Here is a 19,457-nt window from a genome sequence, read left to right on the forward strand (position 1 = left end):
CCCCTAAACCTTAGACACAAAGTCTTCGAAACATCAACCATGGATGACTTTTCTGAAATTGAAAACATGATGGTTTCCGACTTATATGTGCATTTGGCTATGACACAAAACTCCATTAGCCTTGAAAATGCAAACAAAACAACAAATAAAAACATAAAACAATTTAAATCAGTAAATAATGTAGATGAGCAATTGTAATATTCTCATAGACTTGCAAATATTAGTCTGAAATCAAATTTTAAAATAAGAAACTGCCAAAAATTGCAACAAACGGAAGCTGCAGTTCAGTTTATGACAAAACATATGCTCAAATTTGAATAGAAACCAAAAGGAAAAGCCATGTTCAAAGTACTAAAACTAAGTTCAAAATACATTCAAATTCATAAGCAGTTGTAACATTATCATACACTTGCAATGCAATTTATGAAATTAGAAACTGCACTGCAGTTTCTGCTAAAAAATTGTAATAAACAGAAACGGCAATGCAGTTTATGACAGAAAATCAAAACAAATTCAAGTTCATAAGCAATTGTAACATTATCATACGCTTCCAATGCAGTTTCTACTAAAAAACTGCAACAAACAAATGTAGTTCATGACAGAAAATCAAAAAACTTCTAATAGAAACCCAAAGGAAACCACGATCAAAGTACTAAAACTAAAGACCAAAAACATATAAGTCGATATAAATGAAAAAAGGTTCTAAAGCACTCATACCTCAACACCTAGGACTGCCAATAATCTCCCCAACCAAACAGCAGCTCAAAATCAAATCTAATCACAAAACGAAGAATATAGGGTTTAGCATGCAAATCGAACGAAAATGTAGCAGAAAATAATGCCACAAAACTGAGCTCAAAATACCCAAACTAAGGAGAATAGATATCGCCCAAAACTGAACTTTATTCCGCATGCAAATCGAAAGAAAAGGTAGCAGAAAAAAGAAAACTAGAAAAACACAATAAAACGAAGAAAATCGAACGAAAACAAACCAGAAAATCGAAGCTCCAATCGCAGAACGAGAATTAAAAATCCAAAACCTCCACACCCCAGGAAAACGAAAGAGAAAGACCAGACCAAATCGCGCGTATTTTAAACAGCCAGAGATAAAAGCGTCATTTAATTTGTAAGGTTTAAAGATGGGCCAGGCTTTTTAAGAAGAAAGGTAGCCTTGTCTTTTCAGTTTTTATTTTTAAGCTGACCCAACGAATTTGGGCCTCCTCTTTAGTTTCATCCAAAATAACAATTATTTCTTAGGTATTAAAACCCAAACCAAAATACCCAATATCTCAATTACTAATTAGTAAAGTTAATTATGTCTAATACCTAATTTTTCTAAAGAACTAACACAAGATGCTGACATGGCAAAGATCATACAGCAACAAACAAAAACCTCACCACATAGGAGTCAAGCTCCCACCTTTATGTAATGACACTGACAATCTGACTGATACAATTACTGGTGATTTTTTTTTTTTTTTTTTGGCATATCAATCACCCAATTGGCGATTTCAAGAAGCAAAAGCAGAAGATATTCTCAATAAATTCAGGCAAATAAACAGCCAGTAGAAGATCCAATAGTAGCGGTGGCTCCTCTCACTCGTATGTCTACGTGTTATTTGCTTCTTCTCCACCAATCACACACCAACAACCAATCATTACTATTACTACAAACAGATATATTTATTTCTTTATATTTTGTTCTTCCCATCTTTTAAAAAGGAATTTTCACAGACAACAACCCACAAGGTCATGGACTTCACTTCCCCTTCCATTGGCTTCATCTTCATCTTGGCCTTCATCATATCCATCCCGAGTTCACTTTCCGTACCGTTCATTGTACTCCATGGTAATTTCCTCGTCTCTGTTTCATGGTTGTCAGCTTTTCTTTTTTCTTTCTATTTAAAGGATGTGTATTTTGTTTGATGAATCTGTTTTTGCATCTGGGTTATTGATAATTTTTCTGGGTTTTGGTTGTTATTATTTTCTGGATATGATGATTATCCAAGTGTTGACTAGTTGGTTGTTGAAATATGGTTTATTTAGAAAAGATTTTAAGAACTAATGGGAACTTGATTATTATCATGTTATTAAAGATGTTCATGTAGACACTACTATCCAAAATGTCATTATGTCCATGTATGGATTTAATCTTAGTGTGGAAGAAAATTCCTGAAGCGAGTGATCTCCAGTGAATTTTATTTTCTGCAACTCAAATTTTATGTGCTTTTATAGAAACAGAAATCTTGCATATCCATAATTGTCTTAACTAGTTAACCCGTTACGACGATTACAGATCAAAGAATTAAGACCCTGTATATCAACTTACCTTTTCCACTTAAGAGTATAATGACAGAAGTTTGTCCTATGTTGTATCCTCTCTGCAGCAGTGTTAAAGGAACATACTTGAGAAAAGAGAGCAAACGTATGTTGCTTTCTGTGTCTTTACTGTTTTTGACTTAGCAGTAGAGTAAACCAAATAGGTCATCATTTTTTAAAATCATCAGCAAGAAAAAAACTGAAATTAAGAAGGTTGATACTGTGGCAATATGATTTCAGTTCTGAAAGTGTTACCATTTGGATTATGAACTCCATCCCTTATAATTACTGCATGATATTGTAGTACTTCTTTTGGCCTCGTTTTATATGTTTGGCTAGTATTTCATCCTGTTCTCTTATCATTATTGCTCATTCTACTCGTATGATCTTTCTCTACTCCAGTCCTAATGATTCATCGTGGCAGGCATTGGAGATCAGTGCTCTAATCGAGGAGTTAAACAGTTTACAGAGGAACTGAGGAACTTTTCTGCTACTGAAGGATATTGCATGTATGGTGCAGTTTTTTTTTTTTCTCCCAAATATGTTTGTTTTTTGCCACTCATATATGTAATCCTGCTAGAGATAATTGCTAACAGTTCATTCATGACATTGCTTTTAACAACTCTTATATTGTTTCCTGATTCAAATTCTGATTATAAGTTTTATGTTGACATATGTTGTTGCCCACTTGAGTTTTATAGAACAAGATGATAAAATATGGCTTCATTGTTTTTAAAGATTCTTGGTAGTATGCCAACCGAGAAGTCCACCCTTATAGTTGTTTACACGTTTTTTTTTTTAATGTTTTAGGAGCATCTTTGTGTTTTTCCATGTGTAACGAGATTGCTTGCCTTTGCCTTCCTGCAGAGAAGTTGGGGATGGAACATGGGATTCCTGGTTTCTGCCTCTTGAGGAACAGGTTAAAACTAAAAACTGGAAAAACAAGACTTGTCATCTTAGACGTAATTTTTATGTTCACTTGTAATTTGACTTTTTGTACGTGTTTGCAGACCAGAATTGTTTGTGACAAGGTGATAATGCTCTCTACATTAGTATATATTGCTGGTCTGGCTTTTGAAGTTTTTGTTACCGTTGACTGTGTTCCCTACTACAACTACAGGTAAAAGAAATGGAAGAACTGAGACAAGGTTACAACATTGTTGGTCTCTCCCAGGTATTATCATGATTGGATCTTTCCATTTGGCACCTATATCTGTAATACAGTATGCTCCAAGTTGTTTATTGATTTACATTGGGGCACAAACCTTTAAATTCAATTCTTTTTCTTAAAATGTGTTTGCTTATGAGTCGGAATAACTGGCGAGACTTTCTGAGTAGAAGTAATTTCATAAGTAGAAGTAAGCTATTTTTTAGTTTCCATCTCAACTAATGATGTCGCTCATGTTTCTTTTAACAGATGAAGTGAGCATATCATGTTCAAATTTTACATCTAGTTGTTGTCTTCTTAGTGTGTGTGTGTGTGTGTGTTTGAAACAAGGCTGTATTTCCTTATTAAGTGTTCTTTAGCAGGGTACAAATGATGTATTTTCCTTTGTGCTTGCCCTAATACCTAATAAAAATGGCCTCGCAGATTTGTGAAGGCCTCTCTTGCCTTAAGTCATGCAGCCTCGCACGTTCTCAGAAAAAAGTGATCATTTGATTTATGTCCCATGAAAGGGTTTTTCAAGTTTGTCATACTTATGTAGCATATAAGATAATGGAACTGATGCCTAATATTCATGGCCGCACACATACTCATGAATAAAATGGTGATTCTGGGAATCAAGTCCCCAGAACCAGAATAGCTTCTTGAATTTCTTCCTCATCGGTTACTCTTAGTAATATATGTCATTAAGTCTTTTCTTGCCTCATCCACCTAATTTTCTTCCTTGTTCCATTGCTTATTTGTGATTGTGTATCAATGGTTCTCTTAGCACGTTGACTTTGAATCAAATAACTCCTTACATGTGCTATTAATCACCATCCTCACCCAACTGATTCTTGGTTTGCAGAACTATATATATATTCTGTAGTATTTTTCATTCTTCTGGGCGCTGGGCATATTGTCGCTTTATGAATTTTCATTTCTTTAGCTGAACGAACAGAAACAAATATCTTTCAAGCCTTTGACTTGTGGCTTTGGTTGTTTAGGCGGGATGATCTGTTGTTACTTTCTTTTCTTTTCTTTTTCCGGTTTTTGAATTTTCTCATGTTGTTGGTTTTCATGTTAGACTGTTTTCTCAATCCCCAATGCTTATGAGTGAATTAGTTTATTATAGCTTACTAACATAAATATGTTGTGTGTATACATATGAGTTTTGAATGATGTTCAAATAATTGCAATCAATTGATTCTTTCTCATACCTTTTCTTTCTTTTCTAAATTTAACAGGGTAATTTGATTGGCCGAGGTGTTGTAGAATTTTGCATCGATGGACCTCCTGTAAGATTCAGTTTAGTAAATTCTGATATTTCCAAGTTTTTTCATCCGTCTTTCAACCAACTACATCAGTAGTTATTATATTTATAATTAAACTTCAGTTATCATACACATATTGAGCTAAGCTGTCTATAACATGTTTGAAATGTATAACAAATGGCGTTTTAAGTTCTTTATGATTTTCTTATACCATTGTAGCTCAAAAAGAATTTAAAACTACTAGTTTAGTTGTGTGCGTTAGCCATGCCAAGTTCATTAGTCGATGCGTTCAGCTATGGAATCGTGTACTACTCTGTACTCCTTATGTTATCCATATAAAATACAGTTCCTTTGGTAGTAAATAAGAGCAAGCACATTTTTGTATGGTCTTAGTCTATAGGCAAATGCTCCATTAGATTTACAGGTCTTTCTCCGTATCCTTGTTTGTTTTTTCTTAATGCACACTTTTTGCATAAGTGGTTGTTTTATTTCCTCACGTCTGTGGACTTTACCAATATCAAAAAATTTTGCCTTTTCAATTATTGAAACAGGTTAAGAATTTTATCTCTTTGGGAGGACCTCATGCGGGTACTGCTTCGGTGCCTCTTTGTGGTGTAAGTATCATACTATTATCTTGGAATTTTGATCAGTCCTAATACAAATGCTTTTGTCACACTGAGATTGCTTCTGGTTAGGAGAGTACATATAAACCACCATTGGACTGACGTGCAGTGCAGAATCCATATTCTTACAAACTACACCATAGTATGGTATATGAGCTTGATGTTGCCTCTTCCCAATAGCCTGGGCCTTTGGGAGAAGCTTGGGGTTGTTAAATGTAGTTTGTAAATTTTAGGTACAATTGACACATATTTGGGGAAATTTATGCTTTTATACAATAGTGGATTAGCACTTTCTAAGTACTTTGTCGCAAATGGCTGCAGCAAGTATCATTTCCTACATCGTTCATTCAATCACAGAAGATAAGAATAGTTTGAAAACATGTTGTATCTTAAGAGTGGAATTTTCAATGCAAAGATCCCATTGTTCTGGTTTTCCACCTAATTGTCAGAATGTAGATAACTATCACACATAAGAAACCTCTAACACTAAGGTTTAGTTAAAAATACTGTGTGACCTCCTTTGAGATATGTTGATATTGCTCAACAGCTTTTGTGTTTGCTTTTGTCCCTCTGCAGTCTGGTATATTTTGCATTATTGCAAACAAGCTACTGAAATCAGAGATCTATTCTGACTATGTCCAAGTATGCATCTATTTCTGCCAATTCTTTCTTTTTGTCTCCATCCTGGTGTCAACTTTCAATATCCTAGGTATATTTCTGATGAGGCCTGACCATTTGAACCGATTCTGGAATTGCAGGCTCACTTGGCTCCCAGCGGTTATCTTAAATTACCAAATGTGAGTGGCTAAAAGTAAAGCACTAGAGACATTTTAATGAGGCTTTTACTGCATATTGTTATGTTATACGTATATACAAATAACCTTGTTCGCTGAAATTAATAGCCTGCTTTTGTTTTCCTTTTCAAGTTTTGGCTTATAGTTTAATTTCAAAATGTTGTTTGTGTTTTCTGGGATACTTGGGATAAACTTGGGATAAATTTCATTTCATGAAGTAGTTTTCATGCTCTCAAGTGTCCATTTATGCTACAACAAAAGCCATATATGCCACTTGTAATTTTTCACCTAAGATTAAATCTCTGTTTGCTTAACAATAGCTGTAAACCTAAGCATCCAGATCAACAATTTCTTCACAGGCAATGGCTGACTATTTAGAAAAATGTAAGTTTCTTCCAATGCTCAACAATGAACGACCGGATGGGAAAAACTCCACTCTCAAGGAAAGGTTTAGTAGCTTAGAGAACCTGGTGCTTATCATGGTAAGTTGTAAAATACATATTTCTCAGCACAACATTTCTTCAATCTCTTTCTAGATTCCTCAGAAGTATATAATAGCCAAGTAAGCATACTCATTTTTGTCCATGTTAATTTTGTATTTCTGCAGTTTGAGCATGACACTGTTTTGATACCTAAGGAGACCTCATGGTTTGGTTATTACCAAGATGATACCTTCAAATCAATTTTAAGTCCACGACAGGTTATTCCATAATGCTAATACTATCATTGTTAAACTGAGTATTTATTTACATATTAATGTTTGCTAAAATCGAGTAGCCTTGCTGATGATTTAGTTACTTATTTCTTTTTGCCACTTAACAGTAAAGTCAAGTGGGATGCATTACAAGATTTGCTTTTATGCCTTAAGCACGAACGTCATCTTAGCTTTCGCTTATTTTTATGCAGACCAATCTCTATAAGGAGGACTGGATCGGTTTGAGAGCCTTGGATGAAGCTGGAAGGGTCAAGTACATCAGTGTTCCAGGAGGTCATCTCGGAATCTCCACGAGCGACATGAAGAAGCATGTGGTACCTTACTTGAACAGTTCAGCATCAACAGAGATTGGAAAAAAGGAAGGTAATGATCCGAGAATGAGTGGAGTTCAACATGGAATGCCTCTTTTGGATGAGAAAGCATCAACTGAACTTGTTCTAGAAGGATCATCATCATACAGATGGCCCTTACCAGTCAAGACTTTGTTCAGTGAACTTCTTGGGCTAACAGAAGACGAGTCACTGCCTTAGCCTTGACTAAAGATTAATTATTTGGTGAACTCAAACAATAAACTCAAAAATTAAGCTATATGTACAGTAATTGAAATTTATTCCTTGCCTGTCACTGAAATGGTTATACTATCTCTGTAAATAAAATTGCTTGCGATTGTTACCACAACATACATCATTTCACGTTCTGCATGTTTGGTGTTTTTGAGAAAACAAGGGAGCCATGGTATCTCAAATTTATCTTTTGAACCAAGTCCACCAGAACTCTGAAAATCTGTTCATGATGTAATTACCGACAGTTGGTTCGTAATTCGGTTTTTCTTTCTTTTCTTTTTAGTTTTTGTGTTTTACCTTTTTTCTTCCCAGATTTTACTGACCGGATGATGCGACACTGGAAAGGTTAAATTTATTTTAGTTTGAGCTCACTCTTAAATTCATCTATTTCTAACGAATGTTGAGGATGTGTACTACTAATTATCATTTGGTGTACAAATTTGATGAGTGCATTATTTTGCTTATTCGGAGATGACACATGTTGAGGATGTGTACTACTAATTATCATTTGGTGTACAAATTTGATGATCGCATTATTTTGCTTATTTGGAGATGGCATCTGTCGCTACATCCAAATGTTCAGACCATCTGTGGACAGAGGAGAAAGAGCGGCTCATTGAATATACTTTCTCACAATTTTTTTATAGGCTCGCTCCCTCTTTTTCCAAAAATTCATGCACTTCCTTTTTTACGCCCCCATAATGTTAATTGTTTATGCTGATCAAGAAAGTAGCTGATGTTTTATCCATTATGGCCAGTAGAAGTTGTTGGTGATCCCCAAGACCCTGATAACGACTCATTTGTTTTCTGTACACTCCGCTTGAAAGAAGTAACTGAAAACCATGTACACATTTAGAATATACTGATTTGTAATAGAATAAATTTGCAAACCAAATTGCAAAACCAAGTTGGTGGTGATCCCCAAGACCATTTTCCATATGCACAGAAACTTTTCTTGATGAGCGATTTGTGGCCACACCTGTTGTTCTTTCCTAGGTTCTTTCCTACCATCTCACTCAATAATCACTAAATTATATATACTCCATATATAACCACTGCACTTTATATGCATCATTACCATAATGCTCAACTTTCTTTCATTTCGACTCAAGATAAAGTAGCTTACTCAATTTACAGGAGGAAAAACACAGTTTAGTGCTGCCTAATGTAACATTATTTTCCATTTTCTGTACGAGAAAGAAAGTATAAAAGAACGCTTAGCAAACATCTTATATGCATTCTTCTTAGGTTTTCCTTAGTAGACTTGTATGTCCACACTAATGCTTCCCATATGATCAGCCCTCATCGAGCAGCTGCTTTCCCTGCCAAAGTTCTCTCCTGAAATCTTCTGGTGGGCACGGCAGCGGAGCCAGAGACATGAGATTCTTTCCAGAGCTGCCTGACCAGCTACTCGAACCCGATAGACAACACTTAAGTCTGCCCATATCTCACTTCCCACAGCACCTGATTGGTGATTTGCATCATATCCTTCAAGATCTGATTCAGTTATCACTACTACAGAGCCTTCGTCGAATGGAACTAGATCCTGTGAGGAAACAGACTGCAGGGATCGAATCATTAGATTGGTCATGTGGCTGTAAACAACAGCTCTCTTCACCATTATATAGTAGTATTCCTGTACAGCCTGCAAAGCAACCGTCAAAGAAAAGCTCAGGAAAAGAGTACAAGTCAAATTGAAGGGTAGAGTTAGATCATGCCACAGACAAACAAAAATCTAGTTTAACAAATTTTAAGCAAACTGATCCACAACATACAATCTCCCAAGATGGATTACGAAGAAGCTACTAAGACATCTTTAAGCATCAGTTTATACACAATGATCTTAATGTGGAGAAAGTGATACTACAATGTTAAATGAAACAGAAAAGAAGGTATATCTCCATTCACACCCAATGTTTTGCTCAATACACCAAAATGTAAAAAACCATTTCCACCCAAAATTTGCCCTTGTCAAAGTTCAGAGAGGGAAGGGGCAAAAAAGGGGGGAAAATATGTACTTTTCTCAAAGAATAAAATTTTCAAATGGTTAAATAGGATTCATAATCTGTACAATAATTTTGCAAATTTGTTAAGCAACAATGTGGAGTTCAATTAGAATCACCTAAAAAAACACCAAAATTCCCACAAAAAAGGAAAATGAACAAAACTTCCAGAGTTTCAAACACGAAATAGCAGGACCAGCCAAACAGCAGGGAGAATGAACCCGCGGTGTCATTCCAAATCACATTGAGTTGTGTAAGTTACCTGCAACTGAGAAGGGGCTAAAAGCACCCTTGGACGAATTGACTTCAGATATTCATAGGCAGAATCAGGTGTCATCTGCTTGTGATGAACCTATATAAAGACAAAAGATCAGAAAAGGTGGCAATCTTCAAGTAATTTGTTATTTTCAGAGTTCAGTACTAACCAGGTAACAGATAACAATGGTCGTACTACGCCCTCGTCCAGCTTTACAGTGAACATATGTTGTCTGTCCACAAGATGCATTTTCTTCATGACAAAAAAGGAAAAATCATATCAACAAATAATAGTCTTCTGGGGAGAAAAAACAACCATACTTTAGAAATTAGAATTGAACATTTAAAGGAAACTAAAAAAGTTTACATCCCAGTAAATACAGGTGGAAATATAATGACTCAACATGACACCCCCTTACTGAAGAAGCAACTGCTTTCAAAAAGCATGACACAGATTTCAACAGAAATATCTCTTCAAGATTCTAAAATTTCGCCCTTTTTTTTTTTTTAAATTTATAAACATGAGCAGTAGATGGTCCAGAATATTCAACAATCCAAATTTAGTTACATTGGAAAAATCCAGAAGGGCAGCGTCACAACACCCTTGCATATCAGTAAGTAACTGGATGAGTGTATCCAGTCACGGACCGAATATCCTAAGTACCTAGAGCTGTGTTATGCTAAATCATGCAATATCAGATGCTAATCAATATAATCAAATCAAGGATATAAAAAAGATTACCATGAATGAAGTCTACAGCACGACATGTATCACTAAGTGATGGTGCAAAGCAGTAATCTCTTGTAGGAATCACCAGATGGTTAATTCCGTGATACTGCCAAAAGTTTAATGGTTAGATTAGAGCCCAAAAATACCGTAAAAACAAAAACAAAATCCAGAAGTTTTATCCAAGTACAGACATGAACAAAGTCAATTTTAATCCAAAGCATTCACAAAATCAATTTTAATCCAGAGCATTCACATATTAATACATACAAAAGTATGGCAAAGCACCAGCTAATCCTGTCAGATGCCTATGGCATTTTGGGAATACTTCTTCTACTGGGAAGCACTTTTGTTAGAAGCACAGCAAAACTTTTACTAAAAAACCAAGTCCTTCCTGAAAATGCACTTGCGAAGCAATTCATGAGGAAGCACATACAGCACTAAAAACTGCTTCTATAAACTAGAAGAACTTGTAACCTTTTCTGCCAAACGTAAAGTTTTACTTAAAAAAACCCAAGTGCTTCCTGAAAATGCACTTGCAAGAACTTCCTGAAGAAGCACATAAAGTACTAAAAATTGGTTCTATAACCTAGAAGCACTTGTAACCTTTTCTGTCAAATGTTTCCAAAAACGCTTTTGGCTATCAGAAAGTGTTTTTAGCACTTATCAAGGCATTTCCACACAGGCCCTAAATATTAAATGAAAACAAAATACAAAAACACTTTGAGCAGCAATAACATTTCATTTAAAAGAAAAATGTATCAGTATATCTCCATAACCAAGCAAAATCTGATAATACAAATCTAGAAAACCACTAACATGATAAAGAGACGTTGGAACCAAAGTCTCATATGGCTCATTAAGTGTGATGACTCCACAAACTCCAACTTCCTTTAAGCGGGGCACATCAGTAGGGAATGGAACTGCACCTAACAATACAAACTGAAAATCGAAGTGTTAGAATTTAAACAAGAAATTGATTCAGATCAAAAAGTCCAATAGTTCAAGCACATAAACTCTGATGTAAAGCTACACAAACTTTAACCTGACAAGTCTAAGGAATAGCAAAACCCACAATAATCAACAGAGAACCGAATCAGGCACATAAACACACATAACAAGGCCACATGTAGAATAAACAAAAACAAATTTCTTTCATTTAAATATAATCAGCTGCATCTCATTTACATCTACAATTAACAAAGATAAAAACAAAACCAAAACAAAAATCGCATATTAAATCATAGCTGCAGAAAAAGGATAAACACCCACATTTATAAAATAAATAAATAAATAAGCTTGATAAAATGATATTTGTACTACACAAACGAGCTTGATAAAATGATATTTGTACCTCATCGACCTTGTCCCACCACCGAAACTCGGCCTGAAGCTTATTCCTGATGACATTGTAAAGCAGAGTCGGGTAAAACAGCGCACGAGCCCCTGCGCCGATCAAAACCCGTTTAGCATCCGAACCAACGATGCTTCTGCTACCAAAATCGTTATTTCCAGGGCATGAATTCCCTTCTTCCACACCTCCAACTTCCCCTACTTTCAATTCCTCAATATACATAGCCTCGATTGAAACCCGAAACAAAATCAATCACAATTACAACACAAATTTAACAGAAAATCTTAAATTTTTCACAATATTTACATACAAAGGACCATTTACTCAAAAAGCGCCATAATTAAAAAAAAACCCTAACTTGTTTATTCCTCTATTTACCAAACAAAATCACAAGCGAGAAGACCTATAGTTTCTACGACAGTGAGATGAACAAAGGATCGGGAGAAAATTTGAATTGGAAATAGTGGAAATAAAAACCATGGGAGAAATCGCGACCATAATTTGCGAAAAAAGGGGACGATCGGAAAATGAGAAAGACCAGGGTGCGATCGATCGAGGATGGATGAAATTTTTGGGATCAATTGGGAATCGGGAACTGGTGAGAATATAAGGAAACCCTAACCCTAGAAAACAAGAATTTGCTTGAATCAGAGGATAGGCTGAGGTTATACTCCACCTTTTGCTCAACAAACTCTGAAAGCGGACGGAAGGAGAGAGAGAGAGAGAGAGAGAGAGAGAGAGAGAATTAAAGAAGAGCGTCGAAGACTCGACTCGAAGGGGCTGTGGGATGGAGGGAAAGGATAGAGTCACGGGGATAATTAAGGTAATGGTGGGGTTGGCCGACAAGATAATCACATAAAAAAATTTGATAATTCGAATTATGACGTGATTTTTGTTTTCTTTGCTTTTTCTAATTTTTTGTGGGTGCAGCAAAAAAACAAACTACCAGAGTCTTCCTACGCCACCCATTGTGAAGAGGTCAGCTTAAATTTATCAAATTAGCATGAATTGGATTAGATTAGTAAAATGTCCTTATTATTGGATTAAATTAGAAGATAAATTTGAAATTTTAAAAATTATATGAGGATATAATGGTTAAAAAGATAGATTCTTAATAGGTTAGTGATCCTGGATTTAGAATACCAATTCTCACTTAAGAGTCTAATTCCTCCGAAAAGTTGAATTCCGCCTCACTTAAATTTTCACTCCTCCATGTGAAGTAAACACGGGAGTAATTCGTAATAGGAATTCGACTCTTTATTTTGATTCCATAAATCTTGAGCTATTTATGAAGCATACCCCCTTGAAATTTTAAAAAAAAAATTGTATCGTGTAATGAAATAATTTAACATGCCCCGGAACCGGGCTAACTAATTAGAAAAAATGTGAAATAAAAAAAAGACTAAGTTTTGACCAAGGATTTGAACACATGACCTTAAATATAAAGAAAACTGCTCATAACCACTGGAGCTACAAGACCCATTTAGATCTTCTTCTTTTTCTCAAGTTGAAATATTTTTAATAGGTGAGATTGTTGAAATGTTATTTAATTGAAATTACAAACGAAAATGTAAGGTTAGGTTGACAATAATCTCATTATCAGCGTTGAAACTTGAAAGTGAATGAACAACTTTTTGTACATAGAAGCAAACTGAAAATTAATTTGAACGATAATTTAAGTTGCTTAACAAGGGTTAAAAAAAACAAAAATGATTGACAAATTGACAGAAAAACAATACAAAATAGATTTGTCGGAGTAAAAACTAACATGACTCACACAACATGGACTTTTATCTTTTCATGGCATTTTTAAATTAACGCTGTTGACAATCTTATCCTCTTACAACATTAATTAAAGGTGAAAACAAAGTCAACAATAGCAACAGTGAAGTCATGAGACTCTGCCAGTACCCAAGATCTAAAATATCGATGATATCGGAAATATCGGTAATCCAAAAACAAGGAAATTTCGATAAAAATATCAGGATATTATTAATATCGATAAAAAATGAATAAAAATCACGGAAATTGTACGAAAACCTTGGAATTTTTTATTGAAACTTTAGAGAATGTTTATTTAGTCAATTACCTATTAGTTAGTTTATCACAAAAAATTAAAAGAAAATGCATTGCATGATGGAGTTAACTGATTTAAGTTAATTATACAGTGAGCTGGCAAACACTGTGAGTGTAGAAAATATGTAGTAATTAATGAAAAAAGATTAAACACACCATATTCATTTATATATAATGATTTACAATATTTTACACGTTATACATTGCATGGTAAGATACATGAGTGACTTAGTACCACATAGAGTTCCTATGAGGTTCAAAATTTTCACTATCTTCATCATCTCTATGTGTAGAGTAAGTGTATTGTGAAGAGTAGTCATCAAATGATAAATCCCCAAAATAGTTTTGCATGTAATTGTTAACATGCCACCCATATGGATCTGAGATTGGTTGACGTTGTCCATAAACAAAATCATTTGAAGATTAAGTCCCGGATTCTTTCCATAAGCCGCTCGATTCCATCCCAAAAGGAAAGGTCAAAGATTCATTCTCATGTAAAAATTTGATTCTTGCAAAAAGAATTCAAAACAAAACAATATAGATATAAATACTTTAGCATATTATCACAAAAACATAAGTGATATGGTGGTTAAGGTGTTGGATGAGTAAAATGGGAGGGGTTCAAATCCCCTTTGTGTTTTTTTTCTCCCTTTTCCCCCTTTATTTCCTTTATTATTATTTTTTTCCATTACATCGATATTTTCAATATTTTCGATATTATATCGATATTACAGCGATATTTTGACAAAATATTGCTAAAGTGTGAGCGAAATTATCGACATTGATATTTTCCGATGTTATCATCGATATTATCAATATTTATATGATATGTGCATGGATACGTTCCGAAATATCCGTGATTTGAAAAAACAATAATATCCTTGATATTTCATCGATATTATCGATATTTTAGACTATGGTAATACCCTCGATCCAAGCAGTGTTTCCCTACTTGAATTGGAAGAGAACAGCTTACAAACGCAGGGATATCTCCTACTTTCTATTTTTCTTTCTCACTCATCAAGTGAGAGGGTTCGGATACATGTCAAGAGACTTTGAAATAAGTTTTTTTTTTAACTATTATTTTCGGAATCAATTTGAATTTGAAACTTCTTCCAACATCAGGAATAGATGTAACAATTTCGTGATTTGGAGATGCGAATGTAGGGGTCCAAGTTTGATTGAAAATTCCGATTCCGATCGACTCCGATCCAAAACTTTTCTATTTTGGCGAGTTCAAATCAATTCCGAAATCTGTAAAAATTTTGAAAAAAATTTGGATTGGAATTGGAATGTTTCTCAAGATTACTTCCGAAATATATTGAGATTTCAAGCTTAGACTACACATAATGACTAATTTCAAGTTAAACAAAATATGACTTCTTTTTTTTGGTCAAGAACAAAATATGACTTAATGACCAAATAGACAAACAAGAAATTTCATAAATGATAACAACGTATAATCCTCTATTTTGATGAGGGAAAATAATTCAGAATTTAGCTAAAAATCGGGAATTTAATAGAAGAAATTGACAATTCCCTTGTTTGGCCACTTAAGCGTGGAATTTATTAAATAATGAGAAAATCGTGGAAATTGAGACATCAAATTCTTGAATTTAATTTTCACCAAAATAGGCGTCATTTCACAATTTCCATAGTGCCTTTTACAAAATTATGTCATCTACAAAATTCAGCATATATAAATCCAAACACTAAAATTTTCAATTGCCAAAAATAGAAATGATGGAAATCTAAATTCCATCATTTTAGAATTCTATGTAGTTTTTCCTATGATTTTTCAATTTTGAGCCAATTTTAATATTTTTCAAAATTTTCCAAAAAAAAAAATATGTAAGTTTTGAAATATTGAGAATTTCGAATCATAATTGATGTTGAAATTCCAAAAATTTTTGGAACATAATTTTCATTTTGGTTTTTTTTGGATTGAATTAGAATCCCCTAATTTCGATCCCGATCTGTCCGAAAACCAGCCCCATGTGAATGACATCATTTTACTTGAAACCTAAGAATAGCATTTTTCAATAAATGAATCATAAAAATCAGCTTAAAATTGATTAAATCCAGAAAGGTCGGTTGATCGCCACCCATGCATTAAAGGCATTTTAAAGCATTCTTGTTTTTGTTCGTCCAAACAATAGAAAGCACTCGTGTATTCCCTTTTTTTCTTTTTCTTTTCTGGTGAAAAGATTGTTATAGTTTCTACTTTCATTATTCACAAGGAATTGTGACACATTCATAATCATGCACCGACAAATAAGTGTAAACAGCAAGAACAACCCCATAAGGGGAAGAGAAAGAAGGGACCACAAGAAAAGGTGTAGGTTTTGAATCTTTTGACGCAAGTAACAGAACCCATTAAAAGCACCATTCTTTGTTGTTTTTTCATTGTCAATCACTAATGAAAAGACCATCTGACATGATCCACCACACTAATGTTGGTCCAAAATCATTTTTACCTAATAATTTGTACTGAAGTTCTACCTAACCTAACACACACAAGATGAACAAGAAGGCCATTCAGGCTAGGACATTATAGATGTACCTTTAGGAAGAAACTAGAGATGATAAAATTATTTCATTTTAGTCGACATCACGAGCCGTCCATTTTTTCACAGCCAGAACTTCTGGTAGGTAATGGCTCAAATCGGAGATCATGGAGAGATTCTAGGTTGAGTGCTTTATGTTCTATTCTTATACTTCACCCAGAACTTGAAGGCCATATATGTACAAGCAGTATCAACATCAAGCATGGCATGGGAAGTGCCAACAAGCCAGCCTGCCTTCCTTTTCACCATTGTGTATTTGTAGTGTCATCTGCCATCGTATAATGATTAAAATTTGGAAAACGTTTTGGTGATTAAATGTATTGCTATTGGTCTAATGATTGGGCCTATAAATCTCACCTCAGACCAAGTTTACAAAACTAATATGTTTTCATGAAGGAATTGTACTAGTTAAATTCAGAATTATCTATTTCTATAAAATAAAAATTATAAAAATTAATTATTTACATGATTTTATCATATGGAATGGCATCTATTCTATATTACGATGTGGAGATCTGGACTTGAACAAGAAAAAGAAAAACAAAGCAAAAGCCAAAAAAGAAAAAAAAGAGAAAGAAAAAACGCGGAGGTGGAGATCTGGAAAAGAGAACAAAAAAGGAAGGAGAGGAGGGGAGACGAAGGAGAGAGGGGGAGAGGGAAACCAGAGAAGAGAGAAAGGGGCAGAACAGGGAGAAAAAGCAAAAAAACAAACAGTAAAAAGAAGCAAAAAGAGTTAACAGAGTTAAGTGGTGTTAAGTGGCTTGCCACATGTCATGAAACTAGGAGGGAAATAGGAGGGCACGGGAACTTTGGTAACAGGTAAACCGGACTCATATTACGATGTGTCGTAAGCGTTTCAATTGGCTTTCAAAACCTGCTAATCCTAAGTGCAGTTTCTCTGGCTTTCACATGAAAAGTCTGAACTTCAACAAACTTTAATTAGCCCTCGGTTTCGTCACAAAAAATTTCTCTCAACACCTCTCAGTGAAACTTTTTTTTTTTTCCAAACACATGATAGTTTAAACTACAAGGGAGGAGGTTTTTCACACACACACAACTAAGATGCCATGTGGGTTCGAATCTTAGACCTCTAATCTGTTAGTAAAGTCAAAGACAAAACATAGACATCCCTAAATGGCTTGTCTACCACCTTGTTACTTTTCCTTGTTTTCATATTCCTTGTTTTAGGGATGGAAACTCTCCATGTTTCCCTCCATGTCTTGTGCATTGTTTGTAACTAATAATCACCTTGTATACTTGTATATCTAACCCTTCACTAAGTAAGAAACTCAATTGGCAGATTTGAATTCTCTGCAAAACCTATCTTGTTCTTCTTATTATACATTCTCAACTCTCTCAATTACACTATATTTGGCATGGTATCAGAGCAATCGATTTTGGTTGCCTCTGCATAACCTTGTTCTTGCCTAAATCTCTACCTATCCTTGCCCATAATTTGCTGTTATATTATTCCTACCTCATACTTTGCCTTGCCTCAAAATTGGTCTTGATCACAAGCCCTTTTTGTGCTCTTGTTTGCTGAAGTTTTAAGCTATTTCTTCCTCTACATCCTTTTATATACTTACCTCATGGGTGACACCAACGACTCCATCAACGACTCCACGGACGACTCCTCTAAAATCGACTCCACCAAGATCGACTCCACAACACCACCACCACCCCGGTCCTCTCATGACTACTCTCCAATTACTCCTGATAAGTTGGATGGGTCCAACTATCCTGCATGGTCTCGTAGTGTTCGCTTGGCCATCACTGCTCGTCGTATGGCTGGTTTCATTAATGGTAAAAAGATTGCCCCTGCCATTGATGATCCTAGCTATGAAGCTTGGGATGAAGACAACTGTTTGGTGCAGTCATGGCTCCTCAACTCCATGACCAAAAATGTACGTGCCTTATTTGATCACTGCTCAACGGCTTATGCGGTGTGGGACGCAGCTCGGAAGACATATACTGTCACACAGAATAGCTCCAAGTTGTACCAACTCCGTCGTCAGTCAGTCACCACCTCTCAAAGTGGTGAACCTGTGAATGTATTCTACGAAAAATTACACATAATATGGCAGGAAATTGACAGCCTCCGTCCCTGCAAACATACCAATCCCGATGATGTGGCTCTTCACCAACAAGCACTTGAGGTGGAACGTGTGTACGATTTTTTGGGAGGACTCGATCCCAACTTTGATTCCGTTCGTAGTCGGATTCTTGCCATGAATCCGCTTCCAGCAGTCATTGAAGCTTATGCACTAGTGGTAGAAGAAGATAATCGCCAATCTTCCATGCTTGGCGGTGGGAGTGCAATGGCGGTCAAGCCATATCGGCCACCACACCGTACGTCCTCCGGACTTCCCCCCCGGGGTCCCAAAACTGACAATGCAAAGGGAACTGAGAAGTGCACTCATTGTGGTGGTGATCATCTTGTTGAGAAGTGCTTCAAGCTTCATGGTTATCCTGAGTGGTGGGATGCTTTCAAATCCCGCAACAAAACACCCAAGGCAGCATGTGTTATAACTACCGATGCCTCTCCATCTTCCACCCTACTCTCCGACTCCGAATCAGGTACACAACCCACTACATGGATAATTGACACAGGTGCCACTGATCATATGACTTTTGACTCTACTATGTTTTCCACAATATCTTCTAAGTCTCGTCATCCTTACATCACTAGTGCCAATGGAGTCCCCTCTAATGTTGCTGGTGAAGGAACTATATCACTTTCCCCTTCCTTATCTTTATCTCATACACTACTTGTTCCCTCCATCAATTGCAATTTGCTGTCTGTTGGAAAATTACTTGACTCACATAACTGTTATGCCACATTCTATCCTTCCCATTGTCTTTTTCAGGACCTCACGACTCACGCGACGATTGGGCATGGTAAACGAAGAGGGGGGTTGTATTCCTTGACGGTCTCTTCACCACCAAGGGCAGCTCATACTCAAGGTTCCAGCTCACAAGCTCGCAATCAACATCAGATTTGGCTTTGGCATCGTCGTCTAGGACATCCATCCTTTGGCTATCT

At 35.6% G+C, this 19,457-nt stretch overlaps 3 protein-coding genes across 4 annotated transcripts; 2 read left to right on the forward strand and 1 right to left on the reverse strand.

Annotated features, from left to right (window-relative positions):
- Positions 1 to 1,449: 1,449 nt before the first annotated feature.
- LOC110756466 (uncharacterized) lies at positions 1,450 to 7,547 on the forward strand. Of its 2 annotated transcripts, none has more exons than XM_021957906.2 (13): positions 1,450 to 1,602; positions 1,723 to 1,849; positions 2,744 to 2,828; positions 3,187 to 3,238; positions 3,330 to 3,350; positions 3,440 to 3,493; positions 4,711 to 4,761; positions 5,289 to 5,351; positions 5,937 to 6,002; positions 6,119 to 6,157; positions 6,514 to 6,636; positions 6,762 to 6,854; positions 7,061 to 7,547. In XM_021957906.2, exons 2-13 carry the CDS (start codon positions 1,753 to 1,755, stop codon positions 7,397 to 7,399), a joined length of 1,083 nt encoding a protein of 360 aa, XP_021813598.1. In that variant the 5' UTR covers positions 1,450 to 1,602; positions 1,723 to 1,752; the 3' UTR covers positions 7,400 to 7,547. The 2 variants fall into 2 exon arrangements, with proteins under 2 accessions (XP_021813598.1, XP_021813600.1); XM_021957908.2 differs by having other exon boundaries at positions 1,453 to 1,602; positions 1,735 to 1,849.
- A 959-nt stretch (positions 7,548 to 8,506) lies between these two features.
- LOC110756438 (phosphatidylglycerophosphate phosphatase PTPMT1) lies at positions 8,507 to 12,572 on the reverse strand. The gene is made up of 6 exons (XM_021957869.2): positions 11,772 to 12,572; positions 11,237 to 11,359; positions 10,433 to 10,526; positions 9,861 to 9,943; positions 9,698 to 9,787; positions 8,507 to 9,077 (listed from the first exon to the last, which is right to left on the reverse strand). Exons 1-6 carry the CDS (start codon positions 11,991 to 11,993, stop codon positions 8,688 to 8,690), a joined length of 1,002 nt encoding a protein of 333 aa, XP_021813561.1. The 5' UTR covers positions 11,994 to 12,572; the 3' UTR covers positions 8,507 to 8,687.
- A 4,970-nt stretch (positions 12,573 to 17,542) lies between these two features.
- On the forward strand, positions 17,543 to 19,417 carry LOC148294455 (uncharacterized). Its single transcript, XM_088252826.1, has 2 exons — positions 17,543 to 18,991; positions 19,282 to 19,417. Exons 1-2 carry the CDS (start codon positions 18,004 to 18,006, stop codon positions 19,314 to 19,316), a joined length of 1,023 nt encoding a protein of 340 aa, XP_088108952.1. The 5' UTR covers positions 17,543 to 18,003; the 3' UTR covers positions 19,317 to 19,417.
- Positions 19,418 to 19,457: the final 40 nt, after the last annotated feature.

This window comes from Prunus avium, chromosome 5 (genome assembly GCF_965620075.1).
Source record: "Prunus avium chromosome 5, drPruAviu1.hap1.1, whole genome shotgun sequence".
Classification (NCBI taxonomy): domain Eukaryota; kingdom Viridiplantae; phylum Streptophyta; class Magnoliopsida; order Rosales; family Rosaceae; genus Prunus; species Prunus avium.